At 42.3% G+C, this 24,141-nt stretch overlaps 1 protein-coding gene and 1 non-coding gene across 2 annotated transcripts in view; both read left to right on the forward strand.

Moving 5' to 3' along the window:
- Window positions 1–16,538, forward strand: part of megf11 (multiple EGF-like-domains 11) — a 78,360-nt gene extending 61,822 nt beyond the window's left edge. The window contains exons 14-27 of the mRNA XM_047339787.1: window positions 357–520; window positions 606–708; window positions 3,667–3,813; window positions 5,584–5,718; window positions 8,090–8,218; window positions 8,747–8,875; window positions 9,496–9,624; window positions 9,765–9,893; window positions 9,997–10,233; window positions 10,869–11,038; window positions 11,129–11,192; window positions 12,412–12,456; window positions 13,131–13,337; window positions 14,035–16,538. Of these exons, the coding sequence (XP_047195743.1) occupies window positions 357–520; window positions 606–708; window positions 3,667–3,813; window positions 5,584–5,718; window positions 8,090–8,218; window positions 8,747–8,875; window positions 9,496–9,624; window positions 9,765–9,893; window positions 9,997–10,233; window positions 10,869–11,038; window positions 11,129–11,192; window positions 12,412–12,456; window positions 13,131–13,337; window positions 14,035–14,210 (1,964 nt within the window). The 3' untranslated portion in view covers window positions 14,211–16,538. The remainder of the gene's footprint in view (window positions 1–356; window positions 521–605; window positions 709–3,666; window positions 3,814–5,583; window positions 5,719–8,089; window positions 8,219–8,746; window positions 8,876–9,495; window positions 9,625–9,764; window positions 9,894–9,996; window positions 10,234–10,868; window positions 11,039–11,128; window positions 11,193–12,411; window positions 12,457–13,130; window positions 13,338–14,034) is intronic.
- Window positions 16,539–20,246: 3,708 nt separating this feature from the next.
- trnaq-cug lies at window positions 20,247–20,318 on the forward strand. Its single transcript has one exon. It is a non-coding gene; the product is annotated as a tRNA-Gln (tRNA).
- The last annotated feature ends 3,823 nt before the right edge of the window (window positions 20,319–24,141 follow it).

The raw sequence follows: 24,141 nt of genomic DNA on the forward strand, positions 1-24,141 counted from the left end.
TGATGACTGTGCTGAAGGAAAGTTTGAAGTATCACCACATTTATTACACAATGTTCAACCAAACAAATCAGAACCACAGACATCAAACTTGTGGTGGCACCAGGCGAAAGGTGTAGTTCTCCAGACCTGTACATACATTTCATCTTAATCCATCCAGAAGGTAATGAGATCATCTCTTTCCTTCACATCCTTTGAATCATGTTTCTTAAATCGACCACTCAGATTTATCTTCAGGATTCAGAATTCCAGGTTGGGAATCTTTGCAATCACTAAACTAGACAATCATTTCAATCTGTGTAAAATTATTAACTTCACTGCAATGTGTAAAGTTGCGTCTGTGTTTCCTCTGTCTCCAGGATGGCAGGGAGTGGACTGCTCCATCCTCTGCTCCAGCGGTACATGGGGTCTGGGCTGTAATCAAACATGCTTATGTGACAACGGGGCGGCGTGTGACCCTATGGATGGCATCTGCACGTGTTCTCCAGGGTGGAGAGGAGAGCACTGCCACGAGTCCTGTCCTGTAAGTTTGACTTCTGACTGAGAGAATGCCGCACGAGTCCAACCTGTTGTCCAATTTTAACACAGTGAATCTATGTAACTGTCAGGATGGCACCTATGGTCTGGAGTGTCGTGAGCGCTGTGACTGTACCCATGCTGACGGCTGTGACCCAGTGAGTGGCTACTGCCGCTGCTACCCCGGCTGGACAGGTCAGTACTGCGTTCTCAAAAGAAAAAAGTGGACTTTCAAAGCAGTATTTACATGTAAACTCTTATCCCCAACTGCTGACAATAGTTGTTGTTGATGTGTGTGTTTTACAGGGTGTTTACAGAAAGTCTGAGCAGTGTTTTGTGAGTTAAATGTTACAATTATTTTGCCACTGAGCCGAAGGTGCACGTGAAAGAGAGAGGTTCAGAAGTGAGCATTAAATTAATTCTCTTGACTGGATGCTGGTATGCAGTCATGCTCATATTGCATCCATTATTGGTTACACACAACTTCTGATGTGATTCACCAGATTAATATTTGGAGACGGAATCAAATTATTGGCCCAGAATGCTCTCAAGACTTTCAAATGCAGCCTTATGATGTTTTTATTTTCCGCTCTGTTTTTCATTTAAAGTTGCAGGTTGTTGTGAATTGTCACTGAACCTGCTGCCATATTTATTCATTAGAGGATTCGCTCTTTCTCAGGCTCTCCTGTTTGAACTCTGATCCCCTCTAGACCCATATTCTCACTTTTTCTTACGAGAACATATGTCTGCGCTTTGTTTCTTGTCATATCAAACATTTGCATACAGGGAAAGAACAGGAGGGAGGAAAGAGTGAATGTCACAGCGAGGGTGAGGATCATTATGCTCAAAAATGAAGCGTCGCATCTGAATGTCAAATGCAGGGGGTTAGCTGAGGACCAGGTCTCTGTGCCTGGGCGGAGAGGTGCAGCCAGGGAAGGAATAGATTCGGTAGGAAAGGTCAAACCTGCGAGTTCTCAGGAGCCCCTTCCATTCAGCCTCCTGAGCTCGGGGCATTTATTCTGGGAAACAATGTGGGTTTTTATTATCTGCAAGAGCGGTTCTGGCAAAACGGGGCTCTCATGCTCTGAATCCTGCACAGGTCGGGACCATCTGTCAGCCTTAATTGAGTCACCGGGGTGCAGGGCTGGGGGCAGCGCGCAGCCCAGTGGGCCCAACAAACACATTCATATTTGAATTCTCCAGGCTTGACGGTAGACTCTCTGAAGGAAAGAGCACCTTGGGGGGAGGACAATATGGGATTTGTCACAGGACTAAATCAGGAATAGAATTTATTTAAAAAAAGGCTATTTACAGAAACACTATTATAATATTTTTTTCTGTAAACACTATGGTATCACTGAGCCTGCTCTCGCCCCAGAGTTGGTAAGGCCTTCTTCTTTGCTTTTCAGCTCGCTGTTGGTTTCGTTGTGAGGTTTGTGTTAACTGTCAAGAAGCTTGACTCTAGGAGTGTGTGCGGGTAAGTGGCTAAGCCGCCTGTGACCCACACAGTTGTTGCTGGACTGTCGTAAGCCTGACATCAGCCAACAAAGATTTAAAACACGGCTCCGAGAGTAAACACTCGAAGCAGGCGCTTCGTACCAGTCCACGTTAAATAGGACTTCTATTTCTGAAGAGATGCTATGGTCCATTTCGTAGAGCAGGTGATGTATGTGTGTGTGTGTGTGTTTGCATGCATAGAGGGAGAGAGCGTTAAAGAGGGAGAGAGAGGTTTGCTTTGCTCTGTTCACTCTGCACAAACTGGATAATGGGACCTCTGGCACTTCTCAGCGAAAAGCCTCCTTTTGAAGAGACTTCAGTTCTGGCTTCTCTCACTCTTTCTTCTTCTCCTTCTCCTTCTTCTCCTTCTTCTCCTTCTTCTTCCTCACCATGCATCCAAAGCCCCTCTGTTTGTCACCATTAGACTGAGAAGTGTGATGCAGTGTCCGCATTCGTTCTCTGACAGTAAAAGGCAGTCGCTGTGTGTGTGTTTTTTTTCTGCCTGGCCCAGCAGAACCTCAAACACACTTGCACAAGCCTTGCCCTCCTTTTGAAGTCCATGGCTTGGCTTCTGACTAAATCACTGCTGCCGTGCCCCCTCCTCATCAGCACCAACACTTCCTCTCTGTTCACTCCTTCACTCGAGAATTGAGGCGCCCTGGTTACTGTATAGCATTGGTCCCCAGAGTTTAGACCAGGTTTAATTCAAAGGTACTGCACTAATGCTGCTTTAATGGCCACACCATTCTCAGATATTCTCACTCAAAGGAAATTTCAAATGAGGCTGCGAACTACAGGCAGATGCTTGAAAGGTTGCCGAGTTTGAACACTTGTGTGCGCGTGTGTGACTTTGTGTCAATGTGCATGTGTGTAATTGTCTGTGTGTGCAGCGATCTATTTCATTTTATAACCCTGCAAATATATACAGCTCAGTACATGATTTTGACTCTTTAGTTGTTGTTTTTTTGATGGCAGAGAGTGCTGCTCCGATGGATGTGCTCATGCATCCATGTGCACAGCGAGAGCTCTTGTATGGATGCTGTGTTTTGCGTTTGTTGGTTTGGAGCTGCGCCCAAACACACAGTGACACTTCCAGACTGCGCTCTTGCAGCCTGAGTACTTCCCTTCGGCTCTGCACACTACCCTGGTTCGGCTGAAAGAGAATGGCAGACAAGCCTGGCCTCTCCGGAGACCCAACCCTGTTAATCAACACAGTGCACTGGCAGGGAGCCCCAGTCAGATCAAAAATAAAATACATTTGGAAAGGAGAAACAGAATCTGAAAGGGTGGGCTGAACTAAAAAAAAACACACGCACACACACACACTCACACACACACACACACACACACACACACACACACACACACACACACACACACACACACACACACACACACACACACACACACACACACACACACACACGCACACTCCAAACTGCAGCTTCTTCATTCAGGACTAAAATCAATCCAGGATCCATGCTGGGTGAATAACCCTCCACAGAGCTGCTGTGATCAGACATTGTGAATTGCTCTCCTGTGATGATGTGTATTTTTTTTTTTACAAATCACACACTATCTAGGATATTTCATCACGCCAGTCTTTCCTTCTTAGTGTGCTTTCACTGAATATCCGTCATTGTGATGTGCCTGCAGGAATCCACTGTGATAATGTGTGCCCACAAGGCTTCTGGGGACCCAACTGTTCAGTCACCTGCTCCTGTCAGAACGGAGGCTCCTGCTCTCCAGAGGACGGCGCGTGTGTGTGTGCACCTGGATACAGAGGGACCTCCTGCAAACGAAGTGAGCTTCTCCATCTCTTTCTCCTTAGCGAGCTCCGTTTTTTCCAAGCAACACTGGCACGAGACTGCGAGCGGTGACGCAACAAACCCAATCATAGAACCGACCTTGTTTTGATCTTTGAAGAATTGAAGCCTCCCGAGGAGAAGCACTTTGTTGTCGGTCATAACTACTTGAGTGTAAACCCTTCATCAATGCTATCACTTAATAACACTGTCTTTACTCCTGCAGCAAGCCCACCACACACACACACACACACACGCGCACACACACTTGAACCCCCTACCCTGCCCTCAACAACCAACTCTCAGTGGGAGACTCGCAGTCTTCACCCGAGGCTCATCAGAGGGCGTGCTCACTGGGAGAGCCATCTCTGGTTTGTGAATGAGCGCCGTCTGAAGCCACCCTCGAGTGATGAGCTCACTGATTGGAAGAGAAATTTACAGTCACAACCTGTAAACATCAGTTAGAATGTAAAGAATGTTAGAGAGAGAGGCTGACGCAAGATCCACACTACCACGTTTTTTGTTTGAACATGCATAAACGATAGGGTTGGAAATGCTGGTGGATCTGTTTTAGTTTAAAAACTCCAGGCCGGCATTTCAGTCTGGACGGGCACAAAAGAAGTTCGTAAACGATGGCATAGACACTCGCAACCACTTGCTGATTGGGTCTTTTTGGTCACGATGTAGCCTTTGCTGAATCGTCAGGCTCAACAAGCAACATAGGCCTCAGCTACCGGTGTCGAACGCAACATGGAAGAGCAATAACATGTTTTGCCTACTCTGTTGTCTTTGCTAACTGCTGTTGTGTAGTTAAATTCGTAGTTTAAGAGGCGAGCCATTATTCAAGCAATTCCCGTTAACACCGGCACGCGCATGCCCAGTGTACGCGAGTGGTCACATTTAGTATGGATGGGGATTAAACATGATACGGAGCCAAAATGATATGGAAGGAGACCATTTTAAAACAGAGTCTTATGGATGTATCCTTTAACTGTGTGTGTGTGTGTGGAGGAAATGATGACTCCTCAGGTTAAAACTTCATATCTGCAGATTTTCTGGTTTTGCTGCTGAAACCTAAATTGAAAGATTACATGCTTCTCCGTTGGCTGATTAAAGTGTATTACACCCGCTGCTTTAAATAAAATGGGTAAACGTAGGTTGTCAAACAACAACCCAGGGTGTCGTTGTCAGTTCCTAACAGGTTCATATTTCTGAAATACCTGAAACTCCTGAGAATAATGATATTGGAGCAGGATATGAACATAACAGAGACTTTTAGGGTTCTCGCTGTACTGAAATAAAATATGTTTTAATAATAATTGCAAACTGGTATCATGGTTGCGCAGTCTTGGTGTAAATTATTGGCACAATTATCTGTGCAACGCCTTAATGGTTCACATTCTTTCAATAAAATCCATGTTATTAACGCACAGTTGTGTGTTTCCTGACATTTATAGAGCTACCCTGAAGATATTATATAAAACAGACTTTCACAATTCTCTTAACTCTTTTACTATTCCATCTCTGGCAGCAGATGAAATGAAGCGATTACAATACAGACAGACTTTTCCGCTTCTTCCCACCCTTTGCTCTCTCTCGCTCGTCTATTCTGCTTTTAATTCTTCTGGGCCATTTTTTTTTTTGCTGTACTCCCTTGATCACTCTTGTCATGCTTTGTTTCATTATTATATATCTCTTATATAATGTCTTATCCAACATCGTCAACTGATTCCCTTTCCCCCCTTCTGCCTCGCTCTGCTGGCCACAGTCTGCTCTCCGGGCTTCTACGGGCACCGCTGCAGCCAGTCGTGTCCGCAGTGCGTCCACAGCACCGGGCCCTGCCATCACATCACGGGCCACTGTGAGTGCCTGTCCGGCTTCTCCGGCTCTCTGTGCAACCAAGGCAAGTAGCCCTCTGTGTCCCTTTGACCTTTCCCTGCTGTTTCTCTAACTGTAAAATTGATTCACTGTGAAGTTTCTGTCTTTGCTGCTAGCAAACGGTAAAGCACAGCTCATATCTGAAAATGTCTTGGCATTTTGTCTTGTCATAAAATACGAAAATCTTATTGAAATGGTAGGAAAATTGCCCGTATTAAAAAAACATAAGGCAATGATGCGTCATACATTACAGATGGTATAGTTTTAAAAGTTATTATGTGCTGTTACCTTCAATATCTCCCAATATTCTGGGGTTTATTAGCAGGATAGTGAACCTTTTCTGTTCCAGTGTTTTGTGAAGACGTCTGCAGGTTGTCTTATATTCCTCGCTGTGCTTACTGGCTCTAATAAGATCAAGTGACGACCTGCAGCCTCTCCCTCTGGCTTCTTAGCCTTGAAACTTTGAATAATGACTATTATCAATGCGAGCACGACCAAGATGAAAAACACTAAAAGAAGATCAAGCTTCAACAGGAGCCAGAATATTGCTGAGACCCACTTTTTGAGACAAAGGAAACATGAAGTAATGTATCTGTGCCTCGTCCTAACTCTACAAAAAGAGGTGCGTGTAAATAGCTTTTCACAAAAATGGAGACAAAGACACGGCACAAGACAAGACACCATTAATTCATTCATTAGTTGATTAATTTCAAAGCAGCCAAGCCAACTTTCCTTTGTGAATTTCTTTCTGTAATGTTTTAACCAGGGAACAAGACGTTGCTGACAGAAAGCAACTTACTTCTGTACAGTTCCTTGTTTTAGCTCCAGACTTGTTTGATTTGGTTGTTACACTTTTTTAAAAACACATTTGTGTCCTTCTAAGTCAACATACATTTTAAATGGAAGATATGTCGGCAATCAAGGGCTCAGGAGTTTGAACGGGTTGTTTTCTACCCAGAAGGGTGGTGGTTCGATCCCCTGCTTCACCAGTCCACATGCTGAGGTGTCATGCTGAGTGGTCAGTAAGACTAGTAAAGTGCTATGAGAATACCAATTTACCGTTTACGAAGGTTTGTCTTTATCATCTAATGTTTTGATAACTGATAATGAGTCAAAAGTAATGCAAGTGTTTCTCTAACAATGTAGCTCATTCTCTATATGTATCTTTGTGTAGCTCAGAAAAATAATGGAATACTTTTCTTTTTTGGATTTAAAATTCAAAGTTACATAATTTTACTAATCTTACAGATACTAAATAGTGGGACTTAAAGCATTTGAGTTGATCAAATATTGATCATCATTGGCCATAAAGTGCATAAATAATCAGCTCTCCATCACTGCTGAGGAGAGATACCTACAATATACTGTAGATTTTATGTCTAATAATTTACTATTTTTTTTAGAAATTACAGAAAGGCAGCAGGGGGACTTTTGAATTCTCTTTCATGGCTTTGAGCAATGTCTTACAAATAAAAGTTTAATAGGTTAGCTCAAGGAAAGGGGGAGAAATAACGAGAGCCGGTCCTAATTTGTCTGGATTGTAATTACTGGTGAGCGGGCGTGAGGCCACGAGGGACGAAGGTGGCCAACAACACGCACATTCTTCTCTTGTTGAGCCCCATCGGCGTCCTCACTTGTCCTCTGTCCGGCACACAAACTCCCAGCCTAATGAAGCTCTCCTGGTGTATGGAGGCTTGATTCTCCAGAAGCAGCAGTATGGGGGAGCCAACCTCGTGGCCTAATGACAACCTGCTTGAAGGAGCTTGAAAGAGCTCTCAAGAAGCGGGGAAAGCCAGTTGAAATGTAATCATTAAAATCACCCCACATGAAAATGAGTTGGACCCATCTCTTTTACAGCCAGCTACCTTATCTGATATTTCTAACGCCGGGCCATTCTCTTTATATGAGACCTTTTGATGTATGTGCTGCCGCTGCAGCTCCCTGATCCTGGTGGTTAGATACACCTTGGTTCAATTTGTCCCACGGTCCAACAAGAAAACACAATGGAGGTTTCATTAGAAATGACATGTTTTATTGAATAGTGCCAGGGAGCATTGAAATATTAATTTCATAAAAAATGCATACAGTGGTCTGTGTACATGGTCTATTTTAATTCTGTGGCACATCACTCATGGTGAGTGGAAATGGGGCAGTTGTGCCACCGGAGGCAGTGATCGACTTCTCGTTTTGTCTACAGACCACTTCACTTCATGTACACTCGCAGAGAACAAGAGCATCATTTAGAGGGATGTGTTTACACAGCCTCTCGCAGAATGAGTTTTATTATATGAAAGTGTTCGCAATAATCTAAGTTTGATGTTGTCTTCGCATGTGAGTGATAATATGGAGATGAGAGTTGTTTCTCAAGGGGGGGATTTGTGTTTTGTGTATTGTAGTGTGTGCGAGCGGCAGGTATGGGAGGGCCTGCGCCGAGATCTGCCTCTGCACCAACAACGGCACCTGCAACCCCATCGATGGCTCCTGTCAATGCTTCCCCGGCTGGATAGGAGAGGATTGTTCTCAGGGTACGGCCTCTCTCCTTCTCTCCTTTATCCGAATTCACTCTCTTATTGTTCTCTCCTCTCTCATTGTCTGTCTCCACTCCTAATTTCTCACTTACCTTCATACACATGAATAATTTAATTAACTACCCTGGCAGATGTAGAACACAGCTTGTTTAAATGATTGTCGTAAGGCATTATGCTCTTTGATTCACAGCACTGTAGGCCAAAGATCAGGAGCAATACTTTGAGCAGCCATGCGGTGGGAAATTGATGTGTGTGTTAACTGCTCAAAGGAAAAAAAAAACTGTGATCAGATACATGCATGCATTACCATTGCTTTAATTTGGGTTATTCATCCTGACACCAGTTTCTATGGGCTTGTGGTCTAGAATGATAACACTGGATTTTCCTGTATAAAGTATACTGTGGATTATTGTATAGAACATTGTATGGAGAATATCTAGGCATTTTCTCTATTTGCTTCAGGTACGTGTTCATGTTCCATGGAGTGTGTGACCATGAGCTTGACTTTGTCTCTGGTATTTGCAGCCTGTCCCTCTGGGCACTGGGGCCCTGATTGTCTCAACTCATGTAATTGCCACAACAGCGCCCAGTGCAGTGCCTACGACGGGGAGTGCAGGTGTAGCCCCGGCTGGACCGGACTCTACTGTACCCAGCGTGAGTCTCATTACATCCAGTCAGTAGACACACACTGTCATCTACTGGCGGTGCAACAGAACTGCTGCGGATGACAAATGAAAAACAAGTTTGGTTTTCGCAGAGACAACTGGATGATATTAGGTTTTCATTTACAAGTTTATTTTAGTGGGAGCAACATCACAATAAAACTAATGGTCACTTCATTATTTTTGTTATTATACATTCCAGTCATTCACCCAAGAATAATGAAGATCATCAACATCAGTCCGCTAATATGAATTCCATTATCTATCACCCCAAGGGTTTATTCACTTCTCTTTTTTAATGGGGCAATGTTCCTGCTATTGTGCTGGGAAATAAGATTTGTTTAAAGTTTTTTTTTCTTTCATATCTTACTCTTTCCAATTGTCTTGTTGTTTCTCTCCACCTCTATGTTACCTTAACAGGATAAATGCATTTTCTGCTGAAGCAGGAAACGTTTCATTTCCACTCATCTCAATGTCCTTTATTGAGCATGCTGAGATAGAATGGTATTGATTTTCCTCTTCCCTCAATATGACCTTGACTCTTTACATTGTCGTCCCCTCCCTTTTTTTTTTTTATCCAAACCTCCCACCCTTACATTTTATCCGTCCCAGGCTGTCCTTCAGGATTCTACGGCAGGGATTGCTCTGAGGTCTGCCGCTGCCAGAATGGCGCGGACTGTGACCACATCACTGGCCAGTGCGCTTGCCGAACAGGTTTCATCGGGACGAGCTGTGAGCAGAGTTGAGTAGGCCCAGCGCATTTTAGTTCTGTGCAAAATTACCCTGTGGGCAGTGTGGTTGTGTTCTATAAACACTTTGGCTCTCACTCTTGAAGTGCTTTAATTTTGATGGATTTAGTAATGCACCTCTCTCCCATGCAGAGTGTCCTGCTGGCACATTTGGATATGGTTGCCAGCAGCTGTGTGAGTGCCTGAACAATGCTACCTGTGACTATGTGACTGGAACGTGCTACTGCAGCCCCGGATATAAAGGCATCCGTTGCGATCAAGGTGAGGGGGGATCGAGATGATCGAGGCCCTCCAGTGTATGATCACTCGAACGCAGATGTGTAGGTGCTGTTTAAACTACTCACTGTCTACGTTTTCCCTGTAGCAGCTCTGATGATGGAGGAGCTGAACCCGTATACCAAAATTAGCCCCGCGCGAGGCTCGGAGCGCCATTCGGCGGGGGCCGTCATGGGCATCATCTTCCTCCTCCTCATCATCATGGCCATGCTCAGTCTGTTTGTGTGGTACAGACAGAGGCAGAGGGACAAAGGTCACGAGATCCAGCCCAGCGTGTCGTACACACAGGCTATGCACATCACGAGCACTGACTATTCCCTTTCCGGTAAGATGCTTTTACAGACTTACTTACTATGAATAAATGGCATACAAACATTTATCCTCTAATTAAATATATATTTCATTCATTATATTTAATTTATGTAGGTTAAAACCATAGACTGTATATAAAGATGGACACCCGACTCCAATTTCTCCTACTATCCAGAGATGAAACTAAAATATCCTGGATACGAAAGCTGTCATCTTGTGCAGTGAGAGCCAGAGTTTGCAGGGCAGCGATCAGGGGATGGAGCTGCGGTAGACAGTTCTCGATGATACAGTGTCAGTTATAACATTTCACCCCATTTTTATAGCATCAAATAACTAAATAAACTCATTGGAAAATTGAGCACTTGGTAGTTTGATTAGCCACCTAAAATGGCAGAAACCCTCTTTGAGAAAAATTTGATGCGTTGACTTTTTAGTTTGTCCCATACACTAACATGGAGGAGGCAGGGTTTTATCTTTTGCTTCACTTCAGGGGAGCTGTCATGGAGTCCATCTTTATATACAGTGTACGGTAAAAACAAACATGTGTTAAATCCTCCTTTCATTTTATGATAGTAGACAAAAATATTTCACGCACAAGGACACGCGTTGAGTTTTTCAGTCTTCTAAAGCTGCCGTTTGAACCCTCAGAGTGTGGCAGCACTGTAGCAATGAGGACCAGTGCTGCAGAAGTCAATCCGAGCCAGAGCAGCGGCAGCGGCAGTGGCCAGTGCTTCGCCAACCCCAGTTATCACACTGTGGCCCAGTGTAATGTTGTGTCAACCATTTCCAACAACCTGGATGGTACCCTGATCCTCAAAGTATGACAGTCCTGAGCGTTCCCGTACAATTTGTAACAGTAACGTGCTACAGAATGAAGCAACACCAAAACTGTGCTCTTCCTTCCGCAGTCAAGCACCCTGAAAAGCAGAAACGGCTCCGAGTGGAGAGCCTACTGCAACCTGAATGACCTAGGTCGGTTCTCCTCTCTCTTGTCATGACACACCACACATACACTGTGAATTCGGACTGTACAGTATATAGGAGTTTGACTTCAAGGGCAATGTGTCGTTAGCGCAAGCCTTATATTGCCGTCAGCCTGGACACAGCTACCCTGCTGTGAATGACGATGAACCCGGGGTTTCTTGTTAGACGTGACCTTTGCTCTGGTTTTGATAAGATATGCGGTTGGGACAGAGAAATCAGTGGAGCAGAGGTGAGAGCGGGTCAGTGTGAGCTCATTACTCTTCTTTCACTTCCCCCAGTTGCACGTTTCTCTTTGATGACTTGCACTGGGTCAAACAGTGCACTCCCGCTCCGTGGATTATGGAACATTAAGTGTGATCGTAAAATTACTTATTAATAACTCACATCTCCACAGACAGATGTATTAGGGAGCTGTTAGTATGTATTGAAAATATTTTCAACAGGTCAACACACATATATCATGATCATTTTAATGGATGAGTCTGGAAACTTTTTCGCGGACCATGGACCCTGTTTTTTGAACCACTGGAACAGATGATAAATGGATGGATATTATTGTTGACTACTTTAATAAAAATGTCCTGTTATGACCACATTTTGTTTTGCAACCTTTAATTTAATGTTAATACAGTGTTTATAAATGTAAGTAGAAGGTATTCAGGTAAAGTTTTACTAAGATTACCCTTTAAAACCACAGATCCTGCATATGGTCTCTTGATTTGTGGTGGTAACAAACTGGAAGAGATTATAAAATATAAAAACTGTGCTTGTGTTCTGAAATAAAGAATCATTACAGCTACACCACATGCAAAAATCTAAATATCTACAATTAATGCTTTGTCATGCTGGACTTAAAAGTCAGACTGCACATTGATCTGCTCTTTCCCATTTCGGTGTGGAAGCACAAGGCCCATCAATCACAATGACACGCACTGCTGTAGCCTTAAACAGGCTTGTATTCTATTCATGATTTCTTGTTTGGGAAATATACCATCATGACCACAATTGGTTATATAAGCTTGTACGCCTTGGGGGGAAAACGTGGTAATGAGCGAGTGAAACATTCAATAACGCCTCACATTCCCATTCCTCATATTCTCCCTGAAAAAACACCGCTGTGCTTTAATGAGATATTTCCTGTCAACCTTCGCACATTAAGGGAATTCATGTGAGATGCCTGACTCTCATGCTTTGACATTTGTTACAGATGTTCAACAGGGGGAGACACAGACGCAGAGAGGGTCGAGAAAAGGTAAATAATTAATTAGACCAACAATGTGTGTGTGTGTGTTCTCAGTGTGTGTGTGTGTGTGTGTGTGTGTGTGTGTGTGTGTGTAGAATCCTGTTCAGCCTCACCAGCACCAATAATACATGCTCAACAGCCCGTGTGTCAGCTTCTCTATTTGGTTTCCCTTCCTCTCCGAGACCCAGAAATCCCATGTCCTTATATTGTCTATGATTTATGCGAAAACCCTCTGCACTCTGGACAAAGATCATGGTGGGCTGAGGTTTTGTTCCAAGGGTAATTGCTCTCTGTGGCTCGGTGCCTGGTACGTCATTTTGTCTCCCACACTGCAGTGGGTGGTGAATGTGAGGGACCCGGGGGTCTAAAGGCGCGTTGCTGCGGTCTCTAATGAGGCCTCTTATCAGGCTGATGAGACTGTTATGGATGAGATGAGCCTTCCACTCTCTCCCCTTTGTACTGTGATTACTATATACCACCATTAGTCACCTGTCAGAAACAAAAGAAGGACAACTTCTTCAGAATGGCGACGAGTTCCATTGCCGTTATCCCGGCCGCACTGTGACATCTTTTTTAATTCTTGTTCCAATATCAGCATCTAGCTTTAAATACCACAACTACAACTAAGTGACTTCCTCAATTTTGCTGATACTGAATATGTCTTTGTGTCGTGGCTACTGCAGATTACATCAAGGGCTCCATGTGCAGCAACAGCTCCTGCTCCCTGAATAGTGAGAATCCATATGCCACCATTAGAGACCCACCAGGGCTCGCTTGCAAGCATACAGAGAGCAGCTATGTGGAGATGAAGTCCCCCTCCCACCGTGAAGTGCCCTTTGGAGGCACTGCCACCCTCCTGGGCAGTGCGAGCAGGAATGTCTATGATGTTGGTGAGTGTGTTGTTGCTGTGATGTGTGGAGCTCTGCAGGCTCCTGCAGCTTATGGCCTCTCTGGTCATGCCCCCCCTGCTGTGAGCCTGCACGGACTTTGTAAGCCTTGATAAGAGGAAGTGTGAGCTGCCTCTCTATTGCATGCACCTCCACTTTCTCTCTTTTTCTTTAGCCTGTGCCTGTCACTCTTCAGCCGTTTTCAGACATGAACTCCAGAGAATGTCGGCGCCATTAGGTCCGAACTTTCTCTGGAGTTTACCTTTCACACGTGAGCAATCCAGCGGGAGATTCTCCGCTCAGAAATGTTAACTACAGAGAAATCTCCGGAGCATATTAATTCATATTAATTCCTCTTCAGAGATCACATGTTTTAGTTTTTTTACTGCACATCAATCGTCTATTAGAAACGACATCAACATGCCCACTTGCTCGCTGAGAATCCTCTGGAGGATCTCCGTCTGTTTTCTCGCACGGGTCATTTAGACATTATCCAGGGTTATTTCTAGGGGGCTGGTTGGAGAAACTCTGCAGAAAGCCTGGAGCCTCCTATCAGGGTTAGGGTTAGGGTTTGCGTTCTCAAATACAGCCCCTCCGGACAATGTCAGGAGATTATCCAGAGCTCAGTGCATGTCTGAAAGCAACTTAAGTGTCACACACTTTTGACTATTTTACGCTCTTCTTTCCCACACTATCACAGAGCCGACCGTGAGCGTCCTGCAGGGACCCAATGGAATGGCGACCGGCTTCTCCCAGAGCCCCTACGACCTTCCCCGCGGCAGCCACATCCCAAGCCACTACGACATACTGCCCATGCGTCACAGCCCGACACACACACCTCCTCCACCCCCAGAGAGCCCCAGCTCCCTGCTGTAGAGGGCTCACCGTGCACCTGGCCCTGACAGCGTGCCAGCATCCAGGCAACGTTCAGCCAACTTTCAACCAACGGCCCTCCCTCTGTCTCCGTGTGTTTGATTTTAGATACTGAGATGTTGAGATGAAGGGACAGCCACAGCTCCTCTTGGACCCTGCTCTCTTTGGCTCCCTCACTCACTATCTTTCTGCCCTGAAGGAGGGAGGGGGGAGGAAAGAGTGTCCCACACACCAGCGACCATCCGTCCGTTTTATTTTCTTATAGAAACTGATTGCTCAAACTGCTGCCCGGCCTCTTTATGGACCTCCTGAAGTGGAACATAATGGTTCCAGACAGCATCAAGGGCGGCATATATGGATTGTTTGGAGAGATTATTTACAGGGAGAGAGCTATACTCCGACTCATTTTGGCCCAATGCTCTAAGTTTACTATTCAAGGGCAGCCAAGTGTTCATAATATTCCCCAAAGTGATTTCCTCCACTGGAAGGATGGTACAGAAACCTTGACCATATCAAAGCAGGCAGGGATTTATCACATAGAGACAACAGAGTTTATGGTTCTTCACTGTGTGCAGCAGTGATTATGATCATCTACTCTGAGGTAAAGAAACATTCAGTCACATAGTAGAGAACACTGTTCTTAATGTTAAACATGGAAACCTAGCTGAGAGTGAACCGAGTGTGATGAAGCATGGATAAATAATGAAATATTGTAATGGTCCTTTATTCGTTCTCATTCTGTAATGACCACACTGATGATTCTAATGTGATCTGTGTCACGCCAGAGATTCTTTTTAAGTTGCAGTGGAAACTAGAATATCATTCGGTAGAGCTCATATCTCCGCCAAGGGCCAACAGTCCCCTTAAACTCAGTCAAGCTGCACCAAACTCCACAGTCATAGAGATCGTTTCCCTAAATGTTCCTGATTTTTTATCATAAAGATCCATTATGTATTCCATCAGGAAAAGGCGAAAATGTTGAAAAACATCTTGCAATGTTAAAGAAAGCAGAAAAAAGGTGAAAAGAATCCTGGATCCCCTCCTGATCCGGATCCACACCAAAGTTTGATGAGTTCCTCCCACACCACATCCTTCCACCAAGTTTCGTGTCCATATACATTCATTACTTTTCATTTAATCTTGCTCATAAACAGACAGAAACAAAGGGACAGGGGTGAAAACGTAACCTCCGTGGCAAAGGTAACAAAATAAAGGAGGATACATGTCAAAAAGACACAAAATTAAAAGCTGTTATTGCACAGATTGGGATTTAAAAGTCATTCCAAATGTAGAATATTTTCAGAATCAGGTAAATGATGAAAATCAGGATATTTAATTTATACTTACTGGCTAGAAATATTTTTTTTTTGTAATCTCACTTACAAACAAACAAACAAATGGGTGAAAACATAACATACTTGGCGGAGGTACTGAGGCCCAGTGTATCCGGAGATGTATTCAGGTCACCAGTGTTCTTCAGTTCACACACACACACACACACACACACACACACACACACACACACACACACACACACACACACACACACACACACACACACACTAGGTCTAAAGTTTGGATTTTACCCCACACTGATGAAGTTATCAGATCTTGTGTTGATTTCTATGTGAAAGTATTTTCTTGCAAATGTCTTTAAGTTTTTTGAAATATTGGGTGTTGAGACGGGGATTGGTTTGACCTTTTATGTTTTATATTTATAAAGCTAATTGTTTATTTATTGATTTATATTAGTGATGGTGAATCTTTATCAATGTGACACTAGGATAAAAAAAAAAAGATGAGCATGATCAGATAATGGATACCCACTGATGTAGATAACACACAATTTATCTTCTTGTGAGATGATCAGTGTCATTTTGTGAACCGTTTTTGAAGTTACTTATCATGTTCTTTCTCTCTCTGTCAGACTGTAAATTTAAAATAAGATTTCATCCGACCAATTCTAGACCTACAGATACCTGTGCAGTATTTACAAAGGGTAACCATATGTAAAAAGTCCATTTAAAAAAAATGTTTTATGTTTGTATCAGGCTAATTAGCTTATTTATTAAACTGAGTTTACTAATTCACTATGTGAATTCCATTTCACCCTCTGTAGAAGCAATAACATGTTGACAATCGATGTCCAGTCAGCGTTTCATTAGTGCTGGACATCATCTCTTACCATCTTTGACCAGTGTGGTGACAGTGAATCATACTTTATGTGACTGTTTTTCCTCCCAGGAAGGTTTTTCCAGTTGCTGTCATATCAATGCTGCTTGTTGTTTTGGTACATACATTTCAAATTAAAAGCCTTCTCTGCCATCAGAATCTGCTTCAGTCAGGTTAATACCCTGGAGGGATAGAAGATGAGTTTTAATGAATTTACAGCTCATGTCGAGCGTTCGACGGGACGTGTCTCTCTTCATCTGTGGCTCTGAATATTAAAATGTCAACACAATGAATGGTGACAAGACTGAGTGATGCTGGTGAATGAAGAAGTCCACTCTCATTCTATGCAAGTCCATAATGGAGTGTTTACAATTTCTGACCTACTTCTGCCCTTGTTACAAAGTATCAGTGTTTTGAGTCTATATGGAAAATCACATTATTTTTGAGTCGCCTTCAACAGCCATTTTTAGAGGTGACAACTACAAGATTAGTTTTCACAGTTCTATTACGAATTTTTTCTTCAGATGTTTGGACATTTTTGAAAAACTTTATTTTAAGAGAAAGGTTTCCCGCATGGAGTTGGTCCCACCAGTATTGAATTTCTAATTATCTTGGGCTACTTACACACCTAAAACACTTTAAAACTCCAGGTTTGCATTTTGGTTGACGTTTGCTTCCTGTTTGGGTCTCATCGGCTACGTATCCACCACCAGCGGTTACACTTACTGTCAGTTCCTCCTCATCATTAGTCCAATTAAATAAATCCCTGCTCTTAATTTTCACTCATGTGAAAACCAACTGCAAATACACAATGTGCTTCCACCATCACATGCATGCCCAGTGAATTCTTGTGATATATCTGTTGTCAGGAGATTCCCTAAAACACTTATCTGGACTGAGATTGTTTTCACATTGAAGCACAGTTTGAAATGAAAACCTATAAGTGTGGATAAAGCCCTAATGATGAAGAGCGGGAATACTCTCCTGAACTGGATGCTGTGTTGTTGTACAAAGTGATTCAGACTGAAAACAGTGCTGTGCCAAAACTACACCCCTACACTCTGTGCTGTTGGTACTGCTGAGACAATGTAATCGGATTCAGCCGAAGAAGTAGTGTAGTGTGTTATCACCTATCAGATGTGTATCAGATGTGTTTATCAGAAAACACTAAGCAGCAGTTTGTAATTCCAACAGATAGGATTTGTACAACTCTGGGAAGTTAATCACAACGGAAACTTGAATCACAGCCATCGTTAAATAAACAACAGAAATACAGTGTTCGCATTACACAAGGATTATCTGCTTGAGAAATCAATGAGACGGCAGCTTGACTCATGCACAGCGTTATAACAAACACCGACAGTGATGTCACAAGGTCCTAGAGTACACATGTTCATCGCTGCTGCATGACGGCAGATTAAAGCACCAGTGGTCAGCAAAGGTTTTGAGGAGGTGTTAGGTTATTCTTCTATTTCCCTATGAACCTGTCCATCAGGTCTGCATTCAACAACACTGTTTAAAATCGTTCATAATTGAATTTAGCCCTATGCAAAGCAAAGCAAAGAAAATGATATGTCTTCGTGTGACATCACATGCACGCAGCAATGACACGTGTAAAAGGAGATCAAATTAAATATTACACTATGTCACAGAACTGCAGTGTTATCTGCAGTTATTGGTTCAGGGATCTGACATTTGCAGTAAAAACTGTAATGAAGCCTGAGCGTAGTTACACAGTAGATTTGTTAGTGAGTATTTAACAAGTTGTCTCTACTGAAAGTGAGGATATTCTGATTCTGGGAGGTGGGGTAAGCTCCCTCGTTCTGGTTCTGGTTGGTTATTGGGATCTTTTAGCTCCACAGATGATGGACGTGCTGCCCAGCTGACGGCCAACAAGCCCTGACTGATGCCCGACTGAAGGGAAATCCAGCCACTAAGTCACGGAGCTAATGGACTGAATACGTGCAAGTACTTCAGAGAGAGTGAGAGGAACAGGGAGAGACGAGGTCATCAGCGGCGTGAGCAATCAAAGAGATTTGCATTTACGTGCAGTTAGTTCAATATCCTCTGAAACTGTGTGATTCCTCACCACTCAGGGAGAAAGAGATCAAACAGGGATTTTGTTAAAGTTCTTAGATGTCAGATTGAGATGTCGACAGAAGATGAAAAGGTAAAAAGTGTTCAAGCTGTGAAAATCTGATGCTTCCCTGCAGCATGACATTTCCCTGGAAAGGGACCAAAACCCCGACTCCGGTTCAAATTCAGACATGAATACTCCCGTTCCTGGGTCACTGGGAATTTAAATTGTTGAGCCATTCTGTAAAATTATTGGTCAGATTTCATTGCAGAGTAACATCAAATAATGTAAATCTAATCTTTTATGGAATACTGGATTCTTAATTCCTCATCTGCCTACATCTGTGCCATCATTTCTAATTCAGCTGTCTCAGAGGAAGTGATTTGTTTTTCCAGCGAACGCATTTATATTTCCGGCATAAAATTAATCCTGACAGTATGTGACCAGGAATGTAATTCTGACTCAGACGTTCACATGTAGATTTTTAGCTAAAGTGAAAAGGTGAGGGTTTTCAGAGACTGAGCCAGGATGGACGATTGGAGCAGGATGTGTAGAAAGTCTCACATGAGAGGAAGGCAGGTGAGGATCTGGGTTATGGGAGCAAACTGGAGCAGCAGGATGTAATGGACCTGAAGCAGAGTACAGCATTAGGCAAACATGAAGACATTGGATAAGGAGTGCTGTTGGTAGCACAGTAATCTCGACAGTACACTCCTCTGCCTGGATCAGTAAATATAAAGACATAAGCTCTGTCTAAATTAGAGAGGTCTGTACACGTGACACTATTTCACAGTTATTTCCACATTGGTTCAAATCTGAGGTCTCCAGAGATGATTCTTTTCTGTGCGAGACAGAAAGAAGATTGCTGTTTCAGTTACCCTCAGGTCAACAACTTCACAACTATAGGTGAAATAATATTGCAGCTGTGCATATAGATGTGTTTCTGAGGCACCTGTTTCAATGGTATTCTGTATTTTTGAGAAAACTCACTGCAGTCGTCCCACCTCCTCAGGTGACGTTAGTGATGAGGTGCTGGTGATAAATGAACTGAGGCGTCGTCGTTATTTATGAAAAGACGTGGATATAATTAATTATTACCAGGTATTGTATGCAGATATGTCTTTGATAGATTCACACATGTAAACCAGTAATTTTCCACGACAGGGGCCCACACAGGGGTTATGATTTATTACCCTGCTTATGACCGTGAAGGACAATATCAACCCAACCCCAAGTCCTCTCATGAATTTACAGTCTTCTGGTGATAGAGGTTATTATCGGGTTTGTCTCACTTGTGGAGCCGTGTCGCCCTTGGTTACAGTCACAGAAACCTTCACTGGGCCTTCTTGTAAAACTCCCAGTTCAAACATGGTGTTCAGTCATCTGGAGAACACACTAAAACATCTTGAGTGGAGATGAATGGACGAGCTTGTGTTTCAGTGTTAAGTAACATGAATGTAGAGCAGCTCAAGATCCCAAACATTTCACCACATTGTCCATTAAAGTGAATCACTGAAACTGTTTTTTATTAACAAGTAACCTTCATGCATACAGGGATAAACTCTGCCGTTCCTCTTGTTCTCCAGCAGGGGGCAGAGATCGTGACAGCAGCGTGATCGATACGACCGTTTGAGAATTGAAAGCAGACATTTATAGTTTATACTTGTGTTTTCTGGCTACACGCGGTGTTTAATTAACTCATCAAAGCTCATATAAATATCATTCAAAAGTTACGTGATTGTCATTAAATTGAGATCTTATAGGAATTGCTACACTCTAAGTCATCACGTGGTTCTATGGTGTAATGGTTAGCACTCTGGACTCTGAATCCAGCGATCCGAGTTCAAATCTCGGTAGGACCTGATTTTTTGTTTTGGTCGTTATTCAACCTGTGAATCCTTGTTTATCTATTTATTGTAAATTTAAATAAATATCTTCATATATTAATTCCCTTTATGGCTCCTCCAATATTAAAAAAGTAGCCTAATCTTACCATAGGCAAATTCAGCTTATATTCTCACTATATCTCTTTTATCTGAACTTCTGTTTAACTCTATTTTGTTGTTTTTATTATTTATTTGTATATATATTTTTTAATCTATTCTATAGTTTTTATTCAACATTTTTATTAGCCATTTTTCTATTTCTATTTATCTCCATTTAAATGAATTCCCCTAGTTTTTGGGAAAATATAGTTTTATCTTATCATATCTTATGTGAAGGATGGTTACTTTTAACCAGAAAGTTCACTGCGAACTAACATGTTTTGGTTTCCAAATGATGTTTTTGTGTTTTTGTTATTTAAATATTTGTGACATTGACCGCAGAGAGGAGCAATCTGAGAGGCTCCAATGGCTCTGAATTGTTAGTGTTGATGTTTGCTGTGTCGCTTCCTGTGGGAACGTAACACTTCCATTGGACGTTAACCGGACCTCAGACTGCATCAGAAAGTAGTTTCATCTGGATTCTTCAGAGGTGATATCAAACGTGTTTTTAACGTATTTCACAATACACATGTTTGTTAGGAGGTTATTGTGTGTTTTCTTGGTCTATAAATGCTGTTATGTAAATTTTGCATTCAGCTCCAACAAGACTAACGAATACAATCTTTTGTTGTGTTAGTGCAAATGATTGTCCGACGTGCTGGTGAAGTAAAAGCCACAGTGCCTGTTCACATTGTTTTGTTTAACTCTGTTTTCATTTGTGTGACAGCGGCTGTAGTTATCGACAGGCCTCATCCCAGGCGCCATCATGACTTTCTCCTTGTTATGTGAGTGAGTGGAACACACACACAATCTGTCTGTTGTGTCTTTGATCTATAGCGACACGCTGAGCTATACGCTGTGATCAAAGTGTGTCATGCTCCCCTCAGCAGCAAGGTTCAGGGATCATATAGTCAGATAATGACAAACAACCTGGAGGCAGTTTTGCTTTTTATCAGGCCACTTCAACAGAGCAGACACTTCACACTGGGGATCTGAAAACCAGGTCCAGATGAAGCTCAGTCCTTGTGAATTACAGCTCTTCACATTTAATACTTGACTTTCAAATCACACATCCAGCTTTGGCAGCTTGATGGTTAAGTTATTTCAATGGCACCAACAGGGGTTTTTAGGTAGTAAGTTATTTTAGGACACAAAATGATTACTTAGTGATCTTGACATATATGGAACAGTGAAAAAAATATGGTCAGCTAACGCAGATAAATAATAAATAACCATAATTTTCAAGAGGTGATTTGGAGACATCTGCTGAATTGCTATTTGTAGTTTAGTCAGACTTAAACACCCAAACCCTGCAGCATTTTAGTCAATTTCATATTTTCACAATTAAATGCACAATTAAAACCCAAAGAAGTTTCCTCTCTAGGCCCCAAGGATATTATAACATTTAATTTAATTTAACAACAATACAAGCCGTCTGGAGCAATATAAAAATCTATGTTTTTTAGCTCTTTGAGGGGGAAACTCATACTCGTTCGGCCTTGAACTTACACTCTATGGACTATATTTAGATATCACTTATCCAGTCTTATCAACCACTTAAAAACCGCACAAGTTGCACTCATCCATTCACGCACACACAGTCATGCAGCACTTATATGCCATCCACACTCTGCAGGTATCACCAGGGGCAATTTGCCTGAGCCACAGCTGCCTGGAAGATTAATATATGTTATATAAATATATGGTGCCCTCTATATTTTTATTTTCCACATGGCACCATCATGGATGTGCTGATACCATCCATGAGATGGTGATAAAGTGAAACTCTTAATTTGCCCAATCAAAGGCCTCTGAATTTAATGTGGTGGCTTAGAAATACTGGCTATAAATAAATGAACAGTTCTAATTTCTAATGAAAACTGCAGAGAAAAATTGTTTGAATTCATATAAGTCATATTTTGTCTTCGGTAGTTGGATCTGTCTACATTTTTATAACCTTGTCCTTCACATCTGAAACAGCAGACAGCCTTTAAAGAAAAAGCAGAGGATGATTCATTTTATTTCTGCCCGGACATGGAGGAATAAAGTCGGGGGCTTTCAATCTGTGCATGTTCCAATCTCACACAGACAAATTAAAACTCAGACAGTGTCCGCTGCTGCTGCCTTTACAATCAATTCGTAGCATTGAAGTTATCATTCAGACTCTGGGTTGTCTTTTGGATTTATATTTTTCCTTTTTTTAGCAAACCAGAACTTCTCAACTCAAGCGGTAATCATCATTCATAGATGTCTTCCACTCAACCAGTTATATCTCTTATTTTTCATCTGAAGTCATCCCTCACTTTCCAACCTCTTCGATCTCTGTAAAGGTGAGACCATGTCTAACACTTTTGATTTAGTGATCGTCATGAACAATTATTCCACTAAGCTGCAGCACAGATACCTTTTATGATGAAGATATAAACCTAATTGCAGATTCAGACCAGACACAGCAAACTCATACATCTAAGCTGGTGTATGATCAACTGTAAGGAAACTGTGTGAGTCTGGTTAATCACCACATGAAGGCAGTAGAGAGTAGGACAACAGACCATGTCACTCACCTCAGAAACCACCAGTTTTGTGCAACAGTTCAGTTTTACCAATAATGACACTCACAGTGTTTCCAATTTACTACAACTACATCTATGAACTGTTTTTCTTTGTCCTATTCACTAATAACCCTTGAGTTGAACTAAAAACTGTACAATATCACAAACATTTTAAATGATTAAAAATGGTACCATCTGTGGTGCAGGTTAAAGGCACCACAGTGAAAATACAAAGTACAACCTCAACGCAACAAAAGTGAGACTATACCTGTGATCACTGCAGCAAATGTGTCTACATTGTGATTTCCTAGTTACGTGAACATAGTTGACAAAGAAACAAGGAAACCAGATTATAACACTTTACAATGAAGAGAGGAAGCTGTTGTGGGCTTTTGAATGTAAGATGGCAGTCAGTGGTCAGGAGGTAAAGGGGGGACTGTGTGTGTGTGTGTGTGTGTGTGTGTGTGTGTGTGTGTGTGTGTGTGTGTGTGTGTGCAGAGTGAGACAGGGCTACCTGACTGCACACTGTGAGGAGGAGATGACCAAACACTGAATAAAAAGATGCCTTTCAGTCATGAGAAGATTTGATTCAGAACGAACGGCAGAAGTTCGTTTTTAGACGAGGAAAAACTGAAAACCCTCACGAAATAGAATCATCTGTGAAGAATGAAAGAAAATCTGCAAAGCATGTGTGTGAGAGTGGTTCCATCTTTACTTAAAGGGGGTGGGGGGGGGTCGGGGTCTAATCTGTCATTGAAAATAAAGCTGGACATAAGAAAAGAAAATAATAGAATAGACGCTCACTAATGATCTGACTTTTGTTGCAGTTTTTTCTGCAGATGTGAATATTTCAGTATTTCAAATTAATTAGCTTCATTTTTTGGGGGCTTTTGCTAAAAACAGTGGAATAGAAAATATGTATAATTACTTACTTTTATGTGAATACTACTACTACAACTAATAATAATAATATTAATAATAATAGTTGTGGTTTATAGAAAAAGAAAACATATGGTTAAGTTCACCATAGTTTACGGTAAAACATACCCAACCTATTTCTTAATTCATCCCGCGTGCGGTGGTTGTTCGTCTGTCACAGCTGCCAGCGTCGTCATCAGTGACGTCAGTGACGTTTGTAATCAGTCACG

The sequence above is a fragment of the Hippoglossus stenolepis genome, chromosome 5, assembly GCF_022539355.2.
Source record: "Hippoglossus stenolepis isolate QCI-W04-F060 chromosome 5, HSTE1.2, whole genome shotgun sequence".
NCBI lineage: Eukaryota > Metazoa > Chordata > Actinopteri > Pleuronectiformes > Pleuronectidae > Hippoglossus > Hippoglossus stenolepis.